This window comes from Nothobranchius furzeri, chromosome 9, assembly GCF_043380555.1.
Source record: "Nothobranchius furzeri strain GRZ-AD chromosome 9, NfurGRZ-RIMD1, whole genome shotgun sequence".
Lineage (NCBI taxonomy): Eukaryota > Metazoa > Chordata > Actinopteri > Cyprinodontiformes > Nothobranchiidae > Nothobranchius > Nothobranchius furzeri.
The window spans coordinates 30,975,776-30,994,892 of record NC_091749.1 but is presented as its reverse complement, the minus strand read 5'-3'; the positions used below and the strand labels follow the sequence as shown (position 1 = coordinate 30,994,892).

At 41.5% G+C, this 19,117-nt stretch overlaps 1 protein-coding gene across 1 annotated transcript in view; it reads right to left on the bottom strand.

Annotated features, from left to right (window-relative positions):
* c1qtnf4 (C1q and TNF related 4) overlaps nucleotides 1-19,117 on the bottom strand; it is a 52,382-nt gene that overhangs the window by 9,268 nt on the left and 23,997 nt on the right. Inside the window, exon 2 of the mRNA XM_070554762.1 lies at nucleotides 3,005-3,366. Within this exon, the coding sequence (XP_070410863.1) occupies nucleotides 3,005-3,361 (357 nt within the window). The 5' untranslated portion in view covers nucleotides 3,362-3,366. The remainder of the gene's footprint in view (nucleotides 1-3,004; nucleotides 3,367-19,117) is intronic.

Sequence of the window (19,117 nt, the reverse complement as noted above, 5' to 3'; positions counted from 1 at the left end):
AAATTCAGTTCGGTCTCTTCTCCAGTATTCGTTCGAGAGGAGAACTATGGTGGAAAAACTTAATGTCAAAGAGCTTGGACCAGATCAGCCCAACGTAAAGATAAGCCAGCAGGACAAGGAGAGAGGTAAACTGTACACACGACGCTTCTCCCAAAATTGGTACACCAGGAAGCAGTGGCTAGCTGGATGCAATCACGCTAATGCGTTATTTTGCTTTCTGTGTTTGTTATTCAAAACGGCTGGGATCCACAGAAGGTGGATGTGGAACTTGTGTCTCATTGGGGACTCCATTCATTCTCTGACTGAGGAATGCAGCGCATCAGTGCAGCAGCCAACAAAGAAACGGAGGACGTTTGGATAGGGAGAACAACAGCTGGGTGCAGAGGTAAGCTGTACGTTACATTTCTGTGAACAAGACAATCAGAATCAGAAATCCTTGGTTGTCCCACAAACCGGCACATTTATTTAATAACATGTTTAATGTGCAATAACTGTAAAAACTAATTTCAACACACATACCTATTATACATATTTAATCACGTAAATGTGTATTTCAAGTAAATTTGTACATACATCAATCTGATTCCATTTTACTTGTTACACTTCTGCTGCAGCAAACAAATTTCCCAGCTTTTGGGACAATAAAACATTTCTGATTCTCAATGAGATGTTTTTACATTTGAAGAAAAACATCTCATTGAGAACCAGAAATGTTTTATTGTCCCAAAAAGTGGGAAATATGACATTTGTAAGAGGATACTGATGACATTATTTCCTATGAAAGTGTTTCCACTTTCCATAAGTCCTAACAGTGTAAATTTCTGGCATTTTGTCTAAGTAGTGTTTACTACCATTACTGTAACAGTGACCTGCTCATAATTTTTCGTGTTCACTCAAATGTTGAAATTAAACAAAATGTTTTTGTTACTTGCCTCTTGCATTGCCTATTTACCATTTATGGTCATGTTATTTTATGTGCAATTTAATGCAGTATTTTTCAACCTTGGTCCACAAGGCAGTTTGCCAATAGTCAGACACACCTGGATTAATCAGTTTGTCCAATGATGTAAGACAGGAAATAAAAGAGCTGTGCTTAATTCAGGAAATAGTGAAGTTGTGCACAAAGCTCAGAAAGCACAAGTTTGTTTAAAAATAAAAAAATAGCACAGCCCCACCAAAAATATTTTTCACCAGCCGCCACTGCTTTTGGGTCCACGTGACTCTCAGTTAGTAGTTAGTTAGGTAAAAAAAAGGTAAACAAACACGGATCGTAAACATGAATGTGAACGGGATCGGCTTGGATTTTACTTCATTGGAGTTTACTTCACACTTTAAAACCGAAGAAATCGTTTTATATAGTCAGAAATTAAATAGACTAAACATCTCCGACCCTTACGTGCCCCTGGGATACTTTTTAAAAATGCCAGAAGCTGTCGGAGCAGACTTCTTACCGGACCTGGCCGGGGAACCCCTTGGGATTTACCCGGAGGAGCTGGCTCAGGTGGCTGGGGAGAGGGAAGTCTGGGCCTCTCGACGATACTGCCCCCGTAACCCAACTCCGGATATGCGGATGAAAATGGATGGATGGATGGACAAATAACAGATTTACACGTAAGTTGTTTAAATAGAGTGCTGTGCTGTTTGAATGTATAAACTGAACGCCAAGAGAAATCACTAGTTTGATTTTTTTTCCGTGAATAAAATAAATATGTCAGGCAGGAGCGTCTCAGGATCTGTCTGAGATCTGTCTCGGTGAGACAGATAATAGCAATCCAAAGTGCTTTTTATGTGTGATCTGACAATTGATCAACCGTTGCTTAAAAATTAAATACAGCTTAGCCGGTTAATTGCTGTGATCATAAAACACGGAAACGGCAGCACGCAGAACTCTCGAGGCAACGTTTTACGTGATGTTTACTTGTTGCTATGAGTAATAAGACAGAAAAAGCCACGCCAAAATAAGTTTAGGAAGCCCACTAAGAATCGTAATAAAAGCATTTAAAATAAATACCACACACAATTGAGGAAACGTTGGTTTAAGTACCTGATATGAAGCGGTCGCTGTATAAGCGAAAACCTTTACTCTCGGGGTCCCACAGTTTCATTTTAGCCCGGTCACTAGCGCGTTTTATTACAATGGTCCAATGTTTGCAGCGCTCCGGATCTTGGGGAATCCTGTAGATGGCTCATTCCTTATGTCATCCGCATCTGTTCTGCATCCTGGGGCACAACAGGAATCTACCATATTTCCTGTCTGATTGAGTTTTCTGACAATAACAAATAGTCCAGCTGCCGGCTTCTACCTGCCAATATGGCGCCGTTTCGATTTGAACTGTTGCATGCCGGGAGAAGTGACGTCAACTCCCGGAGCTCTATAGAAGGCGGTGCGCAGCTAAAGAAGTTTGGGAACCACTGCTTTACGCACAACACACGGCAGGAATATCTGATAAGATTATCTTTAGAGCCCTAGTAACTGGCCATGTACTTCAAATTGTCAAAAGGGGAGGGCCAGGTCCAAATCAGCATGATTATCTCTCTGGGTGAACTGAGTCTATCAGGTTTGTGGCATTGAGAAGAAGCTGACACGTTGTGATTTCTATGTTTGGCCTGCTTGACTGCAACAGTCTTTATCGCCCAAATCCTTTTCCATGAATTCTCTTGGAAACTTTTCTTTGACAGGAAATCAGCCTGATGTTGTTTGGGCTCATCACAGCCCAGGTATTCTGTGTCCTTTGTGCTTGAAAAGTAGAAATGTATCACCTGTGGTTCCTTTGAGGAGTATGTGTAAACAAAATCTCAGCATCCTTTCCAGGATTGTTACAAACAGATGCACAAAGACTGAATTGCTGGACAACCTCACCTGCTGTGAACACAAAAATCTTTTAAAAATATTTTTCACTTAGTATGAACAAGATGTTTGTTTCAGAACCCTGCATCAGTTTGTAGATGGAGAGGGATCCTCAAACATTACCACAAAATCAAAATTCAAAGCCGTTAAACGCACCTTCCTCTCCTCTCCGGCGTTTTCCTCATATACGATGGCCTGCACCTCATTCCTGTTCTTCATCAGCATCACAGACAGGTCTTTGTGGGGAAACTTGCCCACTGTGAAGGAGAAGTAGTAGGCCCCAGGGATCCGACAGCGAAACAAACCTGCCTTAGCATCAAAGTCCCCACCGATATTGACGTACACAGAGTCAAAGGTCACTGTCATCTTTGGTCCACCTTCCATGCTGTTAGTGCGAGCAACTGAGAAAGCTGAGCGTAGCTCTGCATTGTCCAGCAGACGGGCGAAACCCCATACGCAGCCTGCGTAACCCAGGCACAGCAAGCCAATCAGAACACTTGATTGAGGCAGCATTGTATCTGCAGAAAGGCAAAAAAGAGAAGAGGGACAAACGTTTTTTTTCTTCTACATCATGTGACGGTCTTCACCTGAAAACCCATCCATTCATCTGTAAAACTGTTATTGTGAAAGAAACACAAATAACCAGGTAAACCCTTACAGGAAGCCTAGTAGAAACAAAAAATATCCTGAAAAAAATTTGCATTCTGTGTTTTCCACTCCGAACTTTGTCACTAATATACCCGAAGGTTATAATTAACGAATCTCATAGTTCAGTTGCCAGATGCCTTTAGGCCTGATAAATAATTTTGTTGTTCATTGATTCAAACATTTGGAATGAAATCCAGTTATTTCTACAGTATAAAATCCCATCATGTCATTTCATGCCTCACTGCTCATCTCTGGTTGTTACAGATCAGCAAGCTTGTGTTTGAATCACAGCTCATTTTCTCCTGATGAGGTTTTCTGTTGATTGTTTCTGAGTTAGAGACTAAGAATGCTTTGCTATTTTTAATTTTAGACACAAACACGAGCTAAGACTGTAAATACAGGAATGTTCAAAATAACCAGGAAACAATGAACAAGTTGATAACAACTGGTAATCAGGAGACACATGGATGCTCCATGGATGCATGATAAAATAAATATTTGAATAAGAAATTACTTCTACTACCACTAAACTTTATTTATACAGCGCCTTCACATGGCCCAAGGACCAAACAAAGCACTGCACAGCAGAAGTGAACATAAAAAATAAAAACATATAAAACCATTTAAAAACCAACAAAAACATGTAGATAAAATCTAGGTGGGGCAGCAAAAAAGTGCAAAGCCATCCGTTAACGAGAATCTTCTTGAGTAAAAGCTAAAGAATAAAAGTGTGTTTTCAGCTGGCGCTTAAAGTTGCCGAGCGTGGTGGCCTGTTTAACACATGTAGGTAGCTCATTCCAGAGCCTCGGCCCCAGCACCGAGAAAGCATGACCCCCTCGAGATTTCAGTCTGTGTTTGGGAATGACCAACAGTCCGTGCTGTGCTGACCGAAGGTTCCTTGCGGGAACATAAGGATAAATCGGATCCGATAGATAACGTGGAGCCAACTCATTTAAACATTTAAAAACAAACACCAGAACTTTAAACAAAATTCTAAAAGAGACTGGGAGCCAGTGTAGGGATGCCAAGACGAGCGTGATGTGTTCAGATCTCCTGGTACCAGTCAGTAACCTGGCTGCCGCATTTTGGACCTTCTGCAGTTTTGCTATGGAGGCTTGCTTGATGCCTGCATACAGCGAGTTACAGTAGCCCAGTCTGGTGGGAATGAAGGCGTGGATGACAGTTTCCACATGTTTACTTGAAAGAAACCGCTTAATCCTAGCTATTCTCCTGGGATGGAAATAGCAGGATCTGATTGTTCCATTGACCTGGCTGTCCAGTGTGAGCTCTACATCCAACTTTACCCCCAGACTGGTGACCACAGCCTTCTCAAAAGGTACTAATAAAGGAGAGAAATGCACCTATATCGGGTTTCAAATAAAAACAACCAGCAATTCCCATTTTGTGACTAAAACAAGTAAAATGAGAAGACAATTTTCCTAGGAAAAATCACACACCATAATCTGTTATGTATGTAGTGATACATTGTGTGATAAAACCACACACAGTCACAATATCCAATAGCTGTTCTGTCTCAGGCAGTAAGCTTTCATTGTCTTTATTAGTAGGGACACGCTTTTCATTGTCCCGTTATCTTGTTCTAATTAAACAACAGAAAGGAGACAGACAAGCAGTTATCAGTGTACTCCCCCCCCCCCCCCCCAATGAAAAAGACTGAGATTATCATGTTTTAGGGACAGCTTGTTTGATCCAGCAATTTTCAGGGTGAATTGTCAGTCTTAAATAGCATATTGTGTTTATGAATCCCTGCATTTAGCAGCTTTTGTAAACCAAATTGTTCATTAATTAACTCAGTCAGACGTGCTGCAGCCTGGCCTCTCTGTCAAATGCAAACTCTAACAGCAAAGATGCAGCAGGTGAAATCCAGCAAACCAAAATTTCCAACTTTTTTAAAAGACTGGAGAAAAGTCACAAAAATAGCACATGAGAGGCCTGAGGGTGTCACTGGGTTAAAGTATCACAAAAGTGGACTGGGACATGCTCAATGAACAAAACTCATTGAACTCCATCTAGGGTCATGATGCAGTCTCAAACTGGAGATGGCAATCTTCTCTTTTTCAGTTGAGGATCAGGGGCCTCATTAATAACATTTTCCATAGAATCCTTACTAAAACACTACTCATACTAAAACACTGCAAATACACAGCCGCACAAAACTCCTGCTTTATAAGTAAACCCCGCTCTTCCTAGAAATGCGCTCTGGTGTTCTTGGAGCATTTCTCGTCTCCTACACACCCACTTTCTGCCATAAATGATCAATGCAAAGGACCTTGCAAATACTCAGCATATAAATAATCAGTGGCATTCCATGGGTAACCATGGCAACCAAGACAAAATTGAGGTGCTTGTGCACAGAAAAATATTTAGTTGCTTTCCAGTGGTGCAATGTTGTTGCACCATGAGCTGTGAAGCCACAAATTGATTGGGGCAGGCGTAAAAAAAGAGTGGTCAGAGGGAGGCAAAAAAGAAAATGGCAACTATTATTGATACCATCCATAACAGCTGTGTTATGGTGCTCAGGGATTGCTAAAATGAAATATCTAAATTGCTAAAATGAGATATTGCTAAACTGAGATATCGACCTTGAGGCATGGCAGATGTGTTTCAGCTCCTACTTTTTGTGCTCTAATTCCTCTTAAAAACAGTTTTTTCCTGTCACCGATCTCTGGATTCTGTGATTTTCTTGGAACTTTGTTGGACCTTTGTTTATTTTTTAGATTCTTTGATTCTTGGACCTTTATTTGGAAAACAAATCTTTCGGATCCGACAGAGGCAGCTCAGCTAAAGTGTTAGCAACCTTGAAGCTATCTTGAATGTCTGTCCTCCCGTTCCTTCTGCCCCACAATGATGCCTTTATGCTTTCTAAAGCAAATAAAATAATTGAAAACCTTAAAGAGTTAGATCTCGTATCCCTGGACTGTCTGAGACCATTGTCAGTCAGTTTGAAGGTAAAACATCCATGCAAAACTCTCTGCTCCAATCCGTGCAAAAGTCTCTACTCCAAGGCACCATTGCTTGGGATCCCTCTGCACCACAAAATCCGACTTCCAGCTCTACTCCTGACCAATTTCCTGTCTGTTTAGCTTGACGTCTGAGATATATATATATATATATATATATATATATATATATATATATATATATATATATATATATATATATATATATATATATATAGCCATGCCCTGATGTGGGGGCTGGGGGGTGCGTCGACATGGTCGGGACAAAGAAGGCGGTACGCAGCTAAATAAGTTTGGGAACCGCTGCCTTAGATAAAGTAGCTCCTGTTAGGCAGGTTACTTTTTCTAGCAAAAGAAAAAGTCCATGGATTAATCAGAACATTTACAGTTTCAGAAGGACATTCCGCAGAGCCGAAATACATTGGAAGTTGAACTAGATTAGAAAGTCACAGGCTGCACCTTAAAGAATTGATATCCCTGAATGAGACAGTGAAAACTTCCAGGGCCACTTACTTTGCTCAGCTGATTGCTGTAAACAAAAATAACTCTTAAGTCCAGTTTGACACCATAAACCAGACTGTTTCTCCGCACGCCCCTCTTATGCCAGTTTACTCAAGGTCTGTCTGTAACAACTTTCTAGCATTCTTTGAGAATAAAATCAGAAATATCAGGGCAAATTTTTTAACCCCCATCTACTTCCTCCCCCCCAACCCCCTCCCTCTCAATCATGGTCTGTCTTTACTCCTCTAAATTTCCAGGACATTTGCCTCATTCAGAAACACATGAAACCAACCTCATGCCCTGCTGATTTCATTCCTACTTCCTGGTTAATCAGGATGTTTGACCAAATTGGCCCAAGCATTGTACATTTTATTAATGTACCTCTACAACTTGGCTCTTTACCATTTGTTTTCCAACATGCAGTTATCGAACCTATCCTTTAAAAACCAAGTTTGGACTCATCCCAGCCTAAAAATTACAGGCCCATTTCTAAATTACCCTTTTTTTCTCTAAAATATTGGAAAAGGTTGTGGCAGATCAACTGATTACTTTTCTGGAACTACACAACAGTTTTGATGAATTCCAGTCTGGTTTTCGTAAAAAGCATTCAACAGAAACAGCTTTGTTTAAAGTTTCCAGTGACATCATGATGGCTGCAGACAACGGGGAGTTCACAGTGTTGGTATTGTTAGCTTTGTGTCAGCTGTTGAGACTGTTTGAGATGTTGCAATAGTTACCTGTTAAGGATCTAAACAACAAAACAACAGTACTAGTGCAGCTACAGCAGCAACCTAACTGAAAGGGAAAACGTGCGCTTGGTTCTTGTGTTCCACATTAACGCAGATCAGAGCCAAAACCAGCACATCTGCGGCAGTTACTTGATGCTGCCTTTTCTCTCCATCTCAAAAGGCAGGGGGTGGCAGTGTTTTCTCTTTTCTATCTATGGCAATAGATATTCTGTTGATGATTGAAAGCAATTAGAAGTCTTTAAAATGTATTTCCTTTTCCTTTAAATTTTTGTAACATTATAAAAAATTCAATAAAGTTTCAGCTCATATTTTAACGTTTCAAGACAAATTAACACATAAAAATAAAATACTGGTCTTATTGAAAATATTGAAATTTTTCTTTAATTTTTCACATCTGACATGTCAGTGATCAGCTAACTTAAAATCTGAGGACATTTTTACCACCTCTGCAGCTGTTTCAATCAGCTTACTGATTCACAAATGAGCTTCAGTCTCTGCAAAGATCACTTTGTGTAGCAAAAAGAAATCACATCTGTACTTGGAGGAGCTTCGTCCCCATCCTCTTGAAATATCTGTCACCCTGCTCTGTTGCTCTCTCATTGGATCAAAGCTTTACAGTGATCTATTGTTGCATTGTACAGACATGCCCGACTGCCCCCCCACACACACGCACGCACACACACACACACACACACACACACACACACACACGCACGCACGCACGCACGCACGCACGCACGCACACACACACACACACACACACACACACGCACACACACACGCACGCACGCACGCACGCACATGTTATTATATTCTCTGCTCCCTCATTTAAATGTGATATGAAATGATTAGAGGGCAGAATAAAAGTTACAACTTTACCAAAACCTTCCTCTAAATTCTACTTTACCAGGGATTTAGTCTGCTGAATTATAACTTGTTACTGCATTTAGATGCATTAAGGTAAACTCTTGCACTATAGATAAGACCATTTCCTATTTTGAGTAAAACAATTGCAAATAGAGCCTCAGAGTTTAAAATGATTAATCATATCCAGGTTCAGTTAAAACAAGACTACATTTTCACTTCTATTCCAAAGAGGGAATCTTCTCCTGCTTTATGAATTCAGACAATGATCCATTGTGAAGCTCCAGCTCAGGGCCAGCCCCCACTTTTCCTCCCTACTTCAATACAAAAACGGGAGTCAGTGATGGAGGCCTCCTCTCCCGCTGCCATCAGAGTAAAAACAACTTTAAAAGTGACTTTCACACCGGAGCTGCATCATGCAGCCTTGAAAGTCACACAGGCACAGCAGCAAGCAGAGTGAGTTTACTGCAGAGAGGAGAGACATGTTTGTTCATGATGAGAAAATAATCACTGCCTTTGAGTTTTTATTCTAAGTGCTGCTGATGATCTGTGAACTCCTTAAACAAACGGGTGTTGGAGGCAATAAAATCTGACATTTAGATTTTTTCTAATAGTAGATCATCTTCTTTCTCTTAGTTTTATGAATCAGTGAGATTTCAAATTAAACACATGGCAGTTCTAGTATATCGCACACTGCGTCTCGTGTGATTCATTTAAATCGTTTAGAAAGTTGAGAAGCAATAGAAATAGAAATAAAAAGGTTTCACGTGATCTGTTTGCACTTAAAGTCTGTGTTGTGAGTGACTCAGCTACACTGCTCGGCCCAAAAACAAAAGAAAGGTCACGCACTTTAATATTTTGTTGAACTGCCTTTAGCTTTGATTGCAGCACACATTCACCGTGATTATTTCAAAAAGCTTCTGCAACGTCACCAGATTTATTTCCATCCAGTGTTGCAGTGATGCTTCACCAAGATCTTGCATTGATGAGTAGAGTCTGACTGCTGCACAAAGCCTTCTCCAGCACATCCCAATAATTCTCAATGGGGTTAAGGTCTGGACTCTGTGGTGGCCGATCCATGTGTGAAAATTATGTCTCATGCTCCCCGAACCACTCTTTCACTATTTGAGCCTGATGAATCCTGACATTGTCATCTTGGAATATGCCCGTGCCTTCAGGAAAGATGGAATAACCTGGTCATTCAGGATATTCAGGTATTCAGCTGACCTCATTCTTGGAGAACATCCTGTTGCTGAACCTAGACCTGAGCAACTGCAACAACCCCAGATCATAACACTGCCCCCACAGGCTTGCACAGTAGGCACTAGACATGATGCCTCTCTTCTTATCCTGATGCACCATCACTCTGGAACAGGGTCCATCTGGACCTTCAAACCAGTTTTTAATAATGGGGGCCAAGGAATGGATGGAGACCTAATTCAACCAGACCTCCTGTTAGAAATATACCTGAGAAAAAGGCGTAGCCTGGAGGACTGAGAGCAGCACTGAGGCAAAGATTGGCAGCCCCCCCCCCCCCCCCCAAGTTGGAAAAAAGAGTTGTTAAAAAGCGCACACTCGCACGTACATACGAGCACTCACAACCAGCAGACTCACTGCTCGAAAGAAGAGCAGACACAGAAACTAATTGCAGGAAGGAGGATTTCCTTTTCACCTCCTTCATTAGAAAAAAGGGGAGGAGGACAGCTCCAAGCTCCAACTTGTCATACGTGTCAAGTGAGTGGCTGAGCCAGGTGTAGGCACAGCGAGACTCAGCAGGAGACCAGTGCAGCGCAGCTATGTAGTACGGTACAGACGCCACCCTGCAGCTCTACAGCAATCAGCTGTGGCTGACTCTAAAGCAATGTGGAGCAGGGTTTTAACCTGAAGATGGAGATAGAATTATGGTTTGGGCTGAAATATTTAAATTAAAGTAAGTTGCCCTAAACTGCCAAAATAATGATTACATAAGTATACAGCACCGTTAGACACTCATCTATACAGGTTAACAGCAAAAATAAGTCAATTTAGGTATTACTCGCTCTTTAACTGAGTTTTAGTCATTTCTACCATCTTCTTCTGGGGCGACGGTGGCACAGGAGTTAAGTGCTCGCCCTGTAATCGGAAGGTTGCAGGTTCGAGCTCCGCTCAGTCTGTCGCTGTCGTTGTGTCCTTGGGCAAGACACTTAACCCACGTTGCCTGCTGGTGGTGGTCAGAGGGACCGGTGGCGCCAGTGCTCGGCAGCTTCGCCTCTGTCAGTGCGCCTCAGGGTAGCTGTGGCTACATCGTAGCTCATCCCCACCAGTGTGTGAATGTGTGTGTGAATGGGTGAATGACTGATTGTGTTGTAAAGCGCCTTGAGGAGTTCTAGGACTCTAGAAGGCGCTATATCAAATACAGACCATTTACCATTCTTAGATGCTTCTCTGCTTGATGTATGCCATTGTTCTGACCTCAATCATCTTTTCCACAAACACCAAATGTGACTTTCCACATGGTTGTTTAAGAAATTAGAAGCTAAAATCTGACCTTAAAGAGTGATGCTTTTTTAAAATGTTGTCTAGTAATTTTTCCAAAAACAAATCTTTACTGTAAAGTCTACATATGAGCGGAGCTGGGCTGCAATTGTTGGCGACTAGTTGGGGAAACAGATTTTAAAGAAACCTGCACATTCAAACTGAATTGGACAAAACCTCTCAGATATGTTTTAAAACATGGTTGGGTCACAGGGAGCTTGTGATTGCAAACAACTCATGACTGACTGTTATCTGCACATGTGTATTGTTTTGTTGCAAATTTGTCTGTTAACTCCTCTTCATGCTGTTTTTCTTTGGGAGTTTCTCATAAAACAAAACTAACAAAGCAACTGATTCGTGTTTGAGATGAGATCTAGGCCCTGTCCCAATACTCTCACTGCACCCTACGGTCCTCAGGGAAACACACTAGGAGGAAGTGTGTAGACTTCGAGTGCGTGGTACTTTCGTTGATGAAAATCTTTTTTTTTCCTGTGATGAATGAATTATTGCAGACTTAAATTAAACAAAAACTAAAACAATACATCTATAAAGACTAAATGATGACAAGTATTGATCAACATTTTCGTTGACAAATAAAAGCCAACAAAAATCGACAGTGACAAAAATCCAGTCAGAAAACTGAAAAAGATGGGAGAAAGGATAAATGTACCAATCAGCAAATTGAAGAGGCGGTACTAGATGAGAAAGTAACCAATCAGAGTCCAGAGCCGGTCAAGGAATAAAAACACACACACACACACAAAAACTGGGGTTCTGAACATTAATTCCTGCTCAATTAAAAAATACAGGATGCTGGTAATTCTCATTTAGGGCTGCCTTTGTGTGATCCAGCAGCACTCATGCTAGTTTCCACATGGTTCATTAAATCTAAGCTCACATCTGAAATTCAGCTCAAGAATACATTTTATATTCTGTGTTCAGGGAGCAGCAGAGATAAAAGAGACTACACACTGAGCTATCCTGCAGCCCACCCCCACCCCCCATCCACCTCTACATGTGTTTATCATTATGTCCTTTTTACAGAATCCATTCCAGCAATTTCTCATTTGACCTTGATTCGTTTTATACAGTTAAACCAAACCTGTTGTGATAGCAACAGTAACAGGAGAAAATGGTTCGTGTTACGGTGGGTGAAAACACAGCGATGCAGAGGATTTATTCTGTTATGATCATCAAACACGGGTACACAATGGTGCTGCTGCATGTTTTAAGCTCTAAATAGAAACATTCTGCACACACGGGTTCAACGCTCACAGATTATTTGGGGGAAAGGGAATTAGGATTTCTGTGTGACGTTGCAGCAATTATTGTTATTCATTGAATTCAAACCTAGCTACACATCCTAATATATGCACTGAATAGTTTGTAATCACTCTTTGTTCTTGATTAATAATAATTAAGGAATCTTCTTGTTGCGTTCTCCTGCTGGGAACATTTTGGTCCTATCTTTCCTGTGGGTACTGTTCTGACATTAATCACCTCGTTCAAGTGTACTGAAGTACCAGCACACCCTCAGGGTCAGAGAAACACCCAGATACCATCATACACACAGAACTAAACAGCACACAACATGGCACAGCTAGAATGGCCCAAAATGGTCTAACAGAACCCCAAAAACGTTTCATTAGAATCGACCAAACCACACAGTTTGAAATTTGACAGAGGACCAGCAGGAAGAATTTAGCTTCAAGGAATCCATTACAGCTCAACAGGCATAAACAATAAATTTAATATAAATCTGGAAATCGTTCCTTTGAAAATGTCTTTTTCAAGTGTTGTCAGCTTTGTGAGGTTTTCATAATAGTTAAAGAAAGTCATTTATAGTAAAATATTTTATTCCACATAAACAACAACCATATTTCTAAATCCATGTGTCATTGTCTAAAGCACATACAATATTGGGTGTTTAAAACATATTATGGTGAACTGGTGTATAAGTGTGTATACATATTAGTTCTGAGGATGAGTTTTTAGATCAGAGCAGAGGCACGAGGAGTCAGACAGGCTGTAAACAAACAGAGAGATGAAGCAGCTCATCTGAAAGGGGAAGATTATTTCCCAAAGTGTCTGCAGTAAACATGGATGTCATTAAACCCCGCTGGATAGTTGTAGGGCTTATTCTACCTCCAGAGTGTCTGTTAATCTTTGACAGTTTGACAAGCATCAAACCACAGGCTTTTAGGAAGTCTGCCAAAGCAATATGTCCGGTTTGAGATTTATCAACAATTGCTGAAAAAACTAAACTTTTTTCTGGGAGGAAAACAAAGTGAGACTGGAGGACCCAAGCTGTATATTTAGTATTTAATTGTCAAACAAACAAACAACAACAACAACAACAACAAAACATGTAAAGGGATATTCTGTAATCAGGGGATTGAGTGGGTTGGAGCAAAAAAACAGGAGCCAGATCTTTAAAGGTGTGGAACACTGAGAAGACATTTTTAATGAATGTTTCTGATTATAATTGGTCACTCTGAGTGTTCCATGCAGGCTGAACATGAAAATAGTCTCCTCCACCTATCTTCTGCACTAGCTTCTGGTTGAAAATAGATGGTGAAACTCTAGGATTTGAAAATCCTGACAGATCTACATCACACTGTCACTTAACATTCATGTACTCATCCTTCTTGACTCGTGATGGTTTAGCATCCAGGAAACAACAGAGAAAGTCTCGGCTAATAGAAGCTAATCGTTATGATAAATGATAAATGACCCGCACTTGTATAGTGCTTTTCAGAGTCAGAGGACTCCAAAGCGCTTTACACTACAGTGTAACATTCATCCATTCACACACACATTCACACACTGATGGCGATGACCTATGAAGTAGCCACAGCTGCCCTGGGGTGCACTGACAGAGGCGAGGCTGCCGATGTAGCCGAGCACAGGTACCACTGGTCCCTCCGACCACCACCAGCAGGCAAGGTGGGTTAACCCCAAAATTCCACTATCTCCGCTCCGCTCCGGCACGAACTCCGCAGCAAAATCGGTCCCTTTGTAGTCAATCAGAGCTGTTCCACTACTGCGGCCGTGCGGCGCAGTGCGCCGTTCCGCCATCCGGCAAAAATAGGATCGATTCTATGTTTGCCGGACGCCGGAGCACCTCCGCAGTCAATGGACAGTAATCACAACTGCCCAACAGGAAAGGGAGCAAGCACAACTTCCGTTATTTCACAATAAATCGATAAACAAAAAGCATTTTTGTTTCAAATGTACAGGTTTAACAACTATCAAATGGTCTGCCTGAGTGTTCGTGGCTCCTGGGTCAGGCGGTTTAAGATTTTTGGCATCTGCCTGATCAATCCCGGTGGCTATCTGGTGGGGTGTGGGTCCCTGGGCTCTGCTGGGTCCCCGGCGGGGGTGGTCGCCCCTGGGTCCTGGGTTGCTGGGTGCCGGGCTCGGCCGGCTAGGGGGTGGGAGACTGTGAGCAGGCCTGTGGGCTTGCCGCTGATATCTCCCGGGGCTCTGCCGGCTGCTGTTTGCGGCCCCCTGGGGCGATCCTCTGTGCCTCTCGAGGGGGGCGGGGGCCTTTCTGGTTGCAGTCTTCTTTGGGTTCCTGTGTTCTGGGGCAGCTCCTGGATCTCTGGGACTTGGAGCTCCCTCCGTCTCCTACACATCTTTGGGGGGCAGATCTGTGGCCCCTCACACTCTCTACTGGACGCTCCTATAGATAAACCTTACATAAACAAGCGCGGGTACACACACAGGTGCTCACATGGTGCTCTCATAAGTATGGACTTGGGCACGTTCATCACAGGTCTTAAGGCTATGGTGGGCACTTAATGCACTGTGATTTATTATCATGTGATTGTTCAGTTAAACAATGTTGATTATACATTTCTTCATCAAGTTGACGCAGTGATAGCTTGATCTTGTTGTATTGTTGTTGTGTCCCTTTTTTTTGCTTTTTTTTCTTGTCTCTTTCTGCAGGTCTAGAAGCAGACTCTTGTTCATTATTGTTTGTTTTTGTGGAACCCCCACCCCCTTCCCCCCTCTCTCCCCACCTTTTGTCTCTTCCTTTCTCTTTCACCTCTGACTCCGTGTCTGGTCGGAATTACAAAGCATTCAAAAACAATAACAATAACGTTTTAAGTATCAGGCGTGACATTAAAAGCAGACGCTTTGATGCTCCACCTGAGAGTAAATCTGTAAGGCTTGTTACCAGCATTCAGACATCAATTCTGTTTGCTTCACAGCCAGACAGGACACGGTAAAAAAAAATAAAAAACTATCAATGTCGATTGAACTTTAAATGCACAAAAATAAGCCATACATACAGTTTCTACTATCAAAGCAGTCACCCTTTGTTGATCCAAACACTGCTGATCTCTCAACACAAATGATGGGCAGATTAAACAGTTCATTTCTATGCTTCTCCAACACAATTGGTGTTTGGATCTAACTTCTGCGTTCATTGCTCGGACTGTATCGCAAGATCTCGAAAATCCCGCGCATGCCTGTTTGCGCAACTCAGGTCTGCGCACCAGAGCGGAGCCGTTGTAGAGCGGGTATAGTATAATTTGAGTTCGGAAGTGAGCGGCAGCGGAAAGCGGGGGCGGGGTGGAGCGAAGCGGAGATAGAGGAATTTTGGGGTAAGTGTCTTTCCTAAGGACACAACAGCAGAATTCTCTGTCCGGAGCCGGGATCAAACCTGCAACCTTCCGATTACTGGACAATCCGCTCAACCACTTCAGCTACTGCTGCCGTTAGCATTAGCAACTTCACCACACAGCAGAACTCATTATTATTATTATTCTGAGCTACTACAGCAATCAATTTCCCTCTGGGATTAATAAAGTATTTTGAGATAAAACATGTTGCAGAGCAAACAGAGTTTGTGGTAAAGTCGTGTTGCTGTTAGTTAAAGGAGAGATGTCCAAATATCAGGAACAAATCCTCCAAATCTGAAGCTCGGCTCTGCTGTGGCTCACTTCTAGTTCCTCAAACAGACGCACCGGTGCTTTATTTTCCCTTGAGTATGACTTACGAGCAATCATTCCAACTTAGGAATGCAAATGTATGGATTAAATGACTGAGCCACAACTTTAAGCTCTCTGAACAGTACAGATGTTACTTAAAAGCTCTTGATGCTTCTATAGAAAATGGATGCAACCATAAACCTTGTAATATTTTTCAAAAAATTATTTTGAGAACTTTTCATCCATCAACAGCTGCTCATCAGAGAAGGAGACCTCACCCATTCCCATTAAGTTATTCAATTTAATTAACTTATTTTTTTATTAAAGGCCAAGTTAATTGATAAACTGTTTCGTACGTGTTTTTTTATGATCGTAATTCTGAGTTTCACATACAGGCTGTTTGTGAAAATTGTCTTCTACACCTAGTTCCTGCATCACCTGCTGATAAAAATGAGACGAGGAAACTCTCGGATTAGAAAAGCCACTCAGAATCACATCACACTGAAAATTAACATTCATGGACTCACCCATCTTGCCTCACGACGAGGAAGGCTGTTGTTGGAGGGGGCAGAAAACGTCTCGACTAGTAGAAGCTAACCATTAGCATCAGCAGCTCCATCACACAGCAGAACTCCTTCAGGCTTGTGTTATTTGTGAAGATAAAACATCAATGTTACAGAGTAAACTGAGTCTGTGGTAAAGTTGCGTTGCCGTCAGCCAATCAGAGGCAAGATGTCTGAATATCAGGAAATAGGATTCCAAATCCTGCCGGCTTCTGCAGCCCAGTCACAACACTTGCACTTCCACACGTGCACTCCTCAATTGTGCGTTGTCGTCCAGTACGGCGAATGCATAGGTTGTCCCGGTTCTCAAGTGTAGACCCTGGTCACATCCCTTTTGCACCCTTGATTCACACTTCACCAAAGCCTGCATCGGTGTCAACCTTTGGCGAAGGATTTTACCCACAACTCATTGCTGTGTGGGCATTTTAAGAAGGAGGTGAAGAAAAAGCTCAAATGCCCTTTCCAGAAATATGTTTTTTCAAGTATGATTATTGAAATATAGAATATTTTATTATTGTGTACCTATGTAATTGTAATCAAGTAACATTTTAAATAATTTCCAACAAACGCTCTAAAAAAGTAGGAAATATTAAAAATGTGGTGCAAAAGCATCATGAGTATGACGTCTGTGTGAGTCCGGCCACATTGTTTGTAATAACGGGCATCAAGGATTTATGGGTCCAGCTGATTTTCTTTAGAGTGGTTGGATATTAACATCCATCATTTCAAATGGTCTCAAAGTCAATCTCTTCTAAAATCATTAAAACAACTTTCATTTCTGTTTAGCTGTTTCAAATTCGGTCTTCTAACAAGTCATGTCAGAGCAGGCTGTATGCCATAAATGCACTCCACACACACTCCATTGTCCTCAAAGGACCCAGGTTTGCTAATAATCCTCTCTGTGGATGATATGTGTATTTTTTATGATCTTACTGAGTGTAAAATTTCAGATCTGTAAAAAGAAAAGGAGTTTTTATGAATGCAGACGCAATAACTTCCATTAACACTTTTATTTCCTAATTGAAAAGCTTCCAGAGAGAATAGACTGAGTATGATTAATGAAACGTGTCTCATATTATTAGAGTAGCACCAAGTATTTTTTTGTTTTTGTTTTTTCCACTTCAGGTTTCCACATTTTTTGAGGATTTGGGAAATCTGCTCATGCTTTGCCTCTATCCAAGTTAAACCGATTTAAGGTTTGAATTCTTAAATATTGATTTTATATTGTAAAGTAAATTTAAAGTGCTACAGTTGTAGACCATCATTATCTATCACAGTCTGGATATTGAAGTCAATAGGGTTCAGCCCACTGTGGGATACACATATTAAGTGCACAGCCTCCCAGTGGACTTCAGTGACCTTTCAGATCAATCGAGTGTAGCCTCTTTGAAAAAAGAAGAAAAAAAGTCAATATGTGGTTTGCTTTCATTCAGTGATTCTACATGACTGATTCCAAGTAAAATCTCCTTAGGCTAAACAGAAAGACATAGAGGGAAAACCATATTTTTCCTTAATCTCTTCAGTTTTTTGGTTTGTTTTGCTCACATTTCCTTCCTCACAGTGATCGAAAATCTCAGCACTCCATAGATTATGTCAGCCTGCTCTGAATACTGCAGGGACTTACTGATGTTTAGAAGGCAGCTCAGTCAGGCACATACCTGCTGGGAGACAGAAATCAAGAGGCAGTGATCTGAAGGAGGCTGCAGATAAGGGTCCATACCTCAGTCAGCATCAAAAAGAGTGCAGTGTAATGTGGTGATTACATTCATTACGAGGATGTGTGACCTTAAGAATCAGTTAGGCATATTTCACTGCAGGACAGAGAATGAAAAGTGCAGGCTGCATTCCATTTCGTACAGATCTCCTTTCAGACATTTTTCACCTCCTCCATGTTTTATCAGTGGGATGTGAAAACAAGTAGAGTAACTCCAGGAGGTGAAATCAGAAGGTTTTTTAAACGTTTTCAATACTGCAATTTAAAACATATTTGCAAGTCTGTGTAGTGTACCTTAGTGCTGTTCTGAACAAAAAAAAAAGGCTTTTACTAGTTTCTGAAGGACACAGAACTAAGAATAAATGGGTGGAGGAAAGAAGAACACGTTCTCCTAGTTGATTATTGAAACCCTTGACTTGAACCCAAGATGTTTGTCTGAAAAAGTGAATTTGTTTTATGAGCCTCTTTGCCTGGATTTGCATATTTTTCCAACAACAACAACAAAGTGAGGAGGGGCAAAGACACAAACAGGAGCCTGTTCCAATGAAAATGGAGCTTCTGTTGCAAATCGACTAGATCGGGACAGCTAAGGCCTGGTTCACATGGCAGGGTTTAAAAATCTAGGAAGATTTTCAAAACAAAGGAGATCACACACACGGCCATTTGGGTCCTGTGTGTGGTGTGAGGCAACATGGCAAAGACAAAACATCTCAGGCAACTCTCTAACATTCCCAGGCAGGACGGGTAATCTCTCAGAAAGATCAAAGTCAAATGTGGCTTTGGAACAAGTTTGAT